Source organism: Topomyia yanbarensis, chromosome 3, assembly GCF_030247195.1.
Source record: "Topomyia yanbarensis strain Yona2022 chromosome 3, ASM3024719v1, whole genome shotgun sequence".
In the NCBI taxonomy this organism is placed as follows: domain Eukaryota; kingdom Metazoa; phylum Arthropoda; class Insecta; order Diptera; family Culicidae; genus Topomyia; species Topomyia yanbarensis.
In genome coordinates this window covers 373,557,015-373,565,018 of record NC_080672.1, presented here as the reverse complement: position 1 = coordinate 373,565,018, position 8,004 = coordinate 373,557,015, and the positions used below count along the sequence as shown (strand labels likewise).

The following is an 8,004-nucleotide window of genomic DNA, read 5'->3' as shown; positions in this document are numbered from 1 at the left end:
ATAGAACTTACCGTGATGGGGATTCATCGTTGCAGCGTTGGGTGAAAGCTGCCGACACCGTGCAAATCAGCAACACATGTGACCATATTGTCACACACGCTGAGACAGTTACAATAGTCGATAAAATAAAATCACTCAGGCAGGCAATTGGTGAGGGAACAAACAAAACTGGCTCATTCAATGAGTTTCAACGTCGCAAATGCTTAGTGTGGAAGTTTACCGCGACTTAACTTTTTGTCGGTTCCGACAGCATGAAGTAACAAGTTACTTTACGCTTGTTCGGACATGCCGTAGACTCAGGTGATTCGCATTTCTAATGCCAAAAGACCTTGACCACTACGGTAGCAGACAAAGGGTTAAGTCGCCGGTGAGCTCTAAGCTTGCATATATGATCCTTCCACGCTTTTCTAAACTTTCTCCTTTCAACACCTTGCTCTCCCTTGAGTACTATGGCTCTAAATATTGAAAAATATACTTCACCTTCCAGTCCCTTGCTAATTAAATGCCGAAAAAACTGTTGACAAATTAACTCAATAGGTCGTTAACAAAAATGGTTAACAACAAAAAAAATGGTAAAAATAGAACTTACCGTGATGGGGATTCATCGTTGCAGCGTTGGGTGAAAGCTGCCGACACCGTGCAAATCAGCAACACATGTGACCATATTGTCACACACGCTGAGACAGTCACAATAGTCGATAAAATAAAATCACTCAGGCAGGCAATTGGTGAGGGAACAAACAAAACTGGCTCATTCAATGAGTTTCAACGTCGCAAATGCTTAGTGTGGAAGTTTACCGTGACTTAACTTTTTGTCGGTTCCGACAGCATGAAGTAACAAGTTACTTTACGCTTGTTCGGACATGCCGTAGACTCAGGTGATTCGCATTTCTAATGCCAAAAGACCTTGACCACTACGGTAGCAGACAAAGGGTTAAGTCGCCGGTGAGCTCTAAGCTTGCATATATGATCCTTCCACGCTTTTCTAAACTTTCTCCTTTCAACACCTTGCTCTCCCTTGAGTACTATGGCTCTAAATATTGAAAAATATACTTCACCTTCCAGTCCCTTGCTAATTAAATGCCGAAAAAACTGTTGACAAATTAACTCAATAGGTCGTTAACAAAAATGGTTAACAAAAAAAATGGTAAAAATAGAACTTACCGTGATGGGGATTCATCGTTGCAGCGTTGGGTGAAAGCTGCCGACACCGTGCAAATCAGCAACACATGTGACCATATTGTCACACACGCTGAGACAGTCACAATAGTCGATAAAATAAAATCACTCAGGCAGGCAATTGGTGAGGGAACAAACAAAACTGGCTCATTCAATGAGTTTCAACGTCGCAAATGCTTAGTGTGGAAGTTTACCGTGACTTAACTTTTTGTCGGTTCCGACAGCATGAAGTAACAAGTTACTTTACGCTTGTTCGGACATGCCGTAGACTCAGGTGATTCGCATTTCTAATGCCAAAAGACCTTGACCACTACGGTAGCAGACAAAGGGTTAAGTCGCCGGTGAGCTCTAAGCTTGCATATATGATCCTTCCACGCTTTTCTAAACTTTCTCCTTTCAACACCTTGCTCTCCCTTGAGTACTATGGCTCTAAATATTGAAAAATATACTTCACCTTCCAGTCCCTTGCTAATTAAATGCCGAAAAAACTGTTGACAAATTAACTCAATAGGTCGTTAACAAAAATGGTTAACAAAAAAAATGGTAAAAATACGTCAAATATTACAGTGCGTTATTTACGACTAGTGTTGTCACCCCTACGGGTTTGGAGACGATCTCCCGGCCTCCGGGTATTATTTTAATATCTCCATATCTGGTGAGACGATAAATAATTTTAACTGAATTTGGTTGTTTGAAACGAGTGCTTTCGGTTGTGGCTGCTCCTGCAGCGGTCCTTAACCGTTGACTTCTCCTTTGCTCCCCAGGCGATGCAGCTTTCTTGCCTGTTTCACTCACTTCTCCTGTTAGCTGTGGCAGAAAGCAATCCTTGTTCAGCTTATTCTCCAAAGCGAGAGTGGCTGTTGCTTGCCGATTTTTTGTGGTTAGTCAGGGGAGTGGAATTTCCTCACCTATCTTAATCGACAAAACGGTTCACAAACGCGAAAAATTTACACCTTAATCAGAAAAGCTCAGAACAGTGGTGTGTGTTTAAGCTTTGCCAAATCAAAGCATTAGACGGTGAATGTGAGTCTATTGTGGTAATCGATAACTCGATGAGTTACATAGAAAATTTAAGAGTTCATACTTGTCTCATTTAAAGTCAGCAGGTAGATCTGATTTCAACGTATATAAAAGAGTTTATATCAAAGTCTATTCCAGAACAGTAAAAATCTCCGGGTGAAAGCTTCACGGGAGATAGCAACTCTATTACGACACATTTCTGTACCATGAATGACTGACAAATGTAAAAAGAATAAACAGTGTATAAGTATTGTGAATTCCAAATTTGAGCGCACACGTGTGAAGGAAATATTTTGTCTGTATGGGTGGAAGTCGATTACTTATTTTGACATTTTTGCTGCAGTGCTTTAACTTATTCATTCGTATAGCTATGAGCAATGACGAATTTTGCAAAAAGCTTATTAGAATGGTTTTCTTTATTTCGAATAATTCTAAAAAGTTATTGCCTTTTTAATGTGTCAAAATAAGGTGTACATCTTGAAGTTTATCGAAATAATTCAGTATACCAGCAATATCATTGCAAATTGATATAGTTTGCATATGGAAACACCCAATCACCGATCAATTTGTTGATAATTGTTTATGAAAATGAAGGAAAACCATCATTTTATAAGATGATGAGTAAACATCTTGCGAAAAGGGTGTAAAACATAGTGGTTTCTAATATTATTCGCATAGTTATATGTGCGCTGTTCCGAAATGTAATTTGTTGAGCACCGTAGCCGCCGCAACATCATTTCCCGTTCCTCCTAAGTTAAGCTAAACCTTCATGAGAATAAATTAATGAAACTCTCCAGATCACGCGAGGAAGGAATATATCCAGCTAATAGGAAAGTGTCAGCTTTGTATCATACACAGCCGATCCTTCTCTCTGATAGTCTTAACTGAATCTCCTACGTAGTCCAAAATATGAAGGAGTTTGACATTGGTACTGTTTGGGTCTCAGTTTCGAGTTGGACCTTTATTTATGAAACGATTTTTTATAACCACAATAATACCCCGATTACATTTCGAAGAAATGTATGAGCCAAATAGTTGCAAATGGCTGTAATTTTAGAATAATTTCGAATAAAAAATTTCTTACTCGTTTCACTCATATTTTTGCAGTGGTAAGCTTTTTCCGAGAAGAAAATGAAGTTTTTGTTGTAAGCTACGACTCACTTTCGGGTGAAAAAAAGCAAACTGTATCACTTCGCCAGTTCATGAGCTGAATCATAGGTGTCGCATGATTAATTTTGGTTTTGCCGCAAATCACCAATACCTTGAGGATAATATTTAGAATGTAACCACCATCCCAGATCCCTATTATTCCACGTGGTTTGCCAGGTGTTGAGCGATAGGTTATTGACCTTCAATGAACGAGGATGTACTTAGGCTATCAGTAAAAATTTAATAGTGGCCTATGGGCAGTTTGCCATTGATGCCGAGGGCATACTAAATTGCAGCTATTTCTGCGGTGGATACTGGAGCAGGATCTAGCTTGTAGGAGACAGATGTGTTGTTATTGAAAATACCGAAGCCAGTGTAGAGCACTCTAGTTAGAGTGTGGCCAAGAGGCCATGACGTATCCAAACGAACATGGAAATTGACGTATACACACACAATAGAAATACGTCAAATTTCATGTTCGTTTGGATACGTCATGGCCTCTTGGCCACACTATAACTAGAGTGCTCTAAGCCAGTGGACTCTTCGACACGCGATCCGTCAGTGAAAAACATTTTATTGGCAAAATTTTTTTGGATCTCCCGCAAATGTGGATGATTCGGAATTTCTCTTGCTTGGAAGTGTCAAAGAATATGGAGGCACACGTAGAAGGCTTAACATGTTACGCATTGCGATTGAAGTTCAACATCACCTCTGTAGAACATGCTTTTGTCGCTGATGCGTTTTGAACCCTACCTGGAACTCAAGTCGAAAACGATTTCCGTCCACCAAGCTTGACCAGATGTTTTAAGTTGAAATAAACGATCAAAAATATACAAATTGCTATTTTGGAAGAAATAGCAACATCACTTTATATTCGTTGTTTTATTGAGTCATTTCTCAACAGAACCTATATTTGCTTATTCATGGCAATATTTTCTGTAGTTTTTTGAAGATTCGCCCTGTACAATCATGGATGGTAGCAGTGTAACATAAACAATAAAAAACTGTCTGATCTTCAAACCGAATAAAATACTTATTACATGGTAATTTAAGAATAATTAAGTTCCGAAATTGTTCGAAGAAAGCTCTTTATTGATGTTACCACATTTCTTAAAGAAATTGGTGAATTTAATTTGTGACAAGAAGACAACTTTTTGAATGGGAAAAAACGTTATATGTCGCCAACCAAATATTTAATAAAACTGTTTGTTTTGCTTATTTTAACTATAACTTTGTATGAATGAAATATGTCTAATAATAAACGTGTATCCTAGTTTAAATGACGAAGAAGCATTTTTTCAGCTATAGGTATAATAATAATATGGTCAGGGTTTGTAGTTTTTGCAGCTCTTCGTATATCTACCCTGCATTTACAAATTTAACCTTTGTACCATTTGCTCCCAAAAAAGTATTTCTTAGTTAATCATGTGAGAATTCATCGTAAAAAGTATCGAATATGTGAACATATACAAGCTCCAAAATATATTTCAATACCAGTTGGTCGGTGTTAAGTCCGATATGACTAAGTGACATTTTATCGATTTCGAGAAAAACGAGTTTAAAGTTTGACTCGTAGGACCCTTTACGTTACAATTCGAGATTTATTTTTGCCATAATTCTTCCTTATTGTAAAACATTTCAAATACGGTAAAAGTCTAATGTAGCTAGTGAAATTCTTTATCTAGTGCTATCATTATCTCATCTTTCAAGTTTTTGAGCCTTAACACCAACCTGTTCAAAGAAAAATATGCTTTGTTTGGGTCTTTAGGTCCACAATAAGGAAAATGCGCCTAAATGATTGACATTTTTACCGAGTATTAATGTTAACTGGACGTTATTACATTTCGAAAAGATGGTGCCGCACCATAACCTGTTAAAATATTCCGGTTAAGTAACTAAAACTATACTTTTTCGGAATATTTTACTCTCAAAGCATTCCAAAAAGACTCAAGGGAGAGCAAGGTGTTGAAAGGAGAAAGTTTAGAAAAGCGTGGAAGGATCATATATGCAAGCTTAGAGCTCACCGGCGACTTAACCTTTTGTCTGCTACCGTAGGGGTCAGGGTCTTTTGGCATTAGAAATGCGAATCACCTGAGTCTACGGCATGTCCGAACAAGCGTAAAGTAACTTGTTACTTCATTCAGTCGGTTCCGACAGCATGAAGTAACAAGTTACTTTACGCTTGTTCGGACATGCCGTAGACTCAGGTGATTCGCATTTCTAATGCCAAAAGACCCTGACCCCTACGGTAGCAGACAAAAGGTTAAGTCGCCGGTGAGCTCTAAGCTTGCATATATGATCCTTCCACGCTTTTCTAAACTTTCTCCTTTCAACACCTTGCTCTCCCTTGAGTACTATGGCTCTAAATATTGAAAAATATACTTCACCTTCTAGTCCCTTGCTAATTAAATGCCGAAAAAACTGTTGACAAATTGACTCAATAGGTCGTTAACAAAAATGGTTAACAAAAAAAATGGTAAAAAAAAAAATATTCCAAAAAGACCCTGTTACTCTAATCATGAAAAAATGGCATAAAAATTTCTTTCATTTGTAAGTAAATTCAACAGCGTATTAACTGAACAACATTTATTGATTTTCCAACAAAAATGTTTCTAAAAAAAAGTTAAAAGCAGCTTTGGTAACAATCAGAAACATTCATGAGGTAGATAATAATAATTCCACATTTTGGCTTTAGATTTGAACACCAGTTAGTAGCTTCAGAATTCAAACTTATTTGCCGTTCTCCAACGCCTCTGCCTTTTCCGCCGATTTCTCCGGTAACTTCTTCATCGGCTCACCAGTCTGCACAATGGGGATTGTCTTTTCCTCGGCCGGCGGCGGAAGTGCCTTTTTGGGTGCAGTGATCGTCAAAATTCCATCCGAAGACAGTGATGACACAATGTTGTTCTGATCGTGTCCCGCCGGCAACATGTAACGTCGCACAAAGTGCCTTTCGATGAAACCATGCTCGTCCTGCTTCTCTTCGTGTTTCCCTTCAACGACGATCGCCTTGTCGGTTGCTTTTACCGTGATTTCTTCCGGTGAAAACTGCTGAACGTCCAGGTTGATTTGGAATTTATCGCCTGTCACGTCAACCGTTGATCCAGAATCGTTGCGTAATGAAACCCACGGACGATTGTAGCCGATTCTTGAACGCCTCGGTGCTCCTGCTGCTGTCAACGCTGTCAGTAGTTCGTTGGCAGTTATACCGCTACCGAAATGTTGGTCCAAAATGCGGGAGGCTCTCAGTGGACTGTCTAAGCAGTCATCCCACCAGTCACGGAACAGAATGGGAATTAGCGACATTGCCATTGCGTAGGGTTTTGATTTTACGGATTATTCTTTTTCACTTGAAATTAGCACTTCACTACACTTCGACGTGCTTTGCTAGACGCTCACTTTCTCGTGTATTTGAACCGGATTTCGAGTCAAAACTGATGCTCTTTCTGGCACTCAGTCACCCTTTTATACGAGCGCGTTCACCCTTGGTAGGTAGCTCAGGAGAAAAACTCGACCGTTGGGGAAAGTGCTCGAACAATCTGATATTGAGTGGTGATTCATCGTGTTCATCATTCTTGTTTGCGTTCAGTGAGCTTCTAGAAACGGCAATGTTGCAATCTGGAAAAATCTAGTTCAATGCACTCACATTTATCGATTTCATATTCAATTACTGTTGGCTTTTCCATTGCGGGCTTGATTAACACGATGATTCTTTCGATTTACCTAAATATGGCTATAATTCAAGCTCGCTTGAATTCATCACACAGAATATGCTCGAAAGGCGCGATAAAAACCGCTCGATTTTAGCGCACATTTCGAGTATCGGCTACGGTTTATTCATGTCGTCTTCGTCGCGAAGTGAACTTTATAGACAGTTCAAAAATCATAATTTTTGTTATTCTAATAATTTTTTTTGCAAAAGAATATTTTATGCTTGATTTATTCGGGAATTAACAATAGTCAATAAACGCTTTGGTTTTCAGAAAAGTGTGCGAGAGATGACCGGCAACAATTTTGACTTTTTTTCGGAACACTGTTAAATCAAACGGGAATTGGCTTAACATACCATATGTCAAATATGAGCTTTTTCTGAAAACTCTAGTTCACTCACAAGCGTTTTCAAGTTTGTAAGGTAAATATATATGAAAAATAGGCAAAAGAAACAATGAATTCATTAAAAAATGCCAGTATCATCTTGTGTATCCCATAATCTGCAGATATATCGCTGAAGGTGTAAGGATCAACATTGCCGAAGACTGCAAATTGATCCGATTTTGCAGTAAAAAGATATTCTCATATAAAATTATGTGCTGCCTCTCTTGCTCGCACATGCTTAGAATAGGCAATTTCAAAAAAATCGTTTGATCTTCAAAATTAAATAACTTTGTCGGGAAACCTCCAATCAATATGCAACCTTCAACAAAGCTGTTCGTTATAAAATAAGCTATGTGGCCAAAATTTTTGAGGTATGCAATGTTACTGTGGAATTTTTTATTTAATTTTAAGTTTATTTCCGAATTTTAATATATATATATATATATATATATATATATATATATATATATATATATATATATATATATATATATATATATATATATATATATATATATATATATATATATATATATATATATATATATATATATATATATA

At 37.8% G+C, this 8,004-nt stretch overlaps 1 protein-coding gene across 1 annotated transcript; it reads right to left on the bottom strand.

Moving 5' to 3' along the window:
* Positions 1-5,962: 5,962 nt before the first annotated feature.
* Positions 5,963-6,770, bottom strand: LOC131692527 (protein lethal(2)essential for life-like). The gene has a single exon (XM_058979637.1). The coding sequence runs from the start codon at positions 6,658-6,660 to the stop codon at positions 6,079-6,081; it is 582 nt and encodes a 193-aa protein (XP_058835620.1). The 5' UTR covers positions 6,661-6,770; the 3' UTR covers positions 5,963-6,078.
* Positions 6,771-8,004: the final 1,234 nt, after the last annotated feature.

Bases quoted from the DNA above. Each gene is read 5' to 3' on its own strand.
- LOC131692527 (XM_058979637.1), bottom strand. From the start codon at position 6,660: ATGGCAATGTCGCTAATTCCCATTCTGTTCCGTGACTGGTGGGATGAC.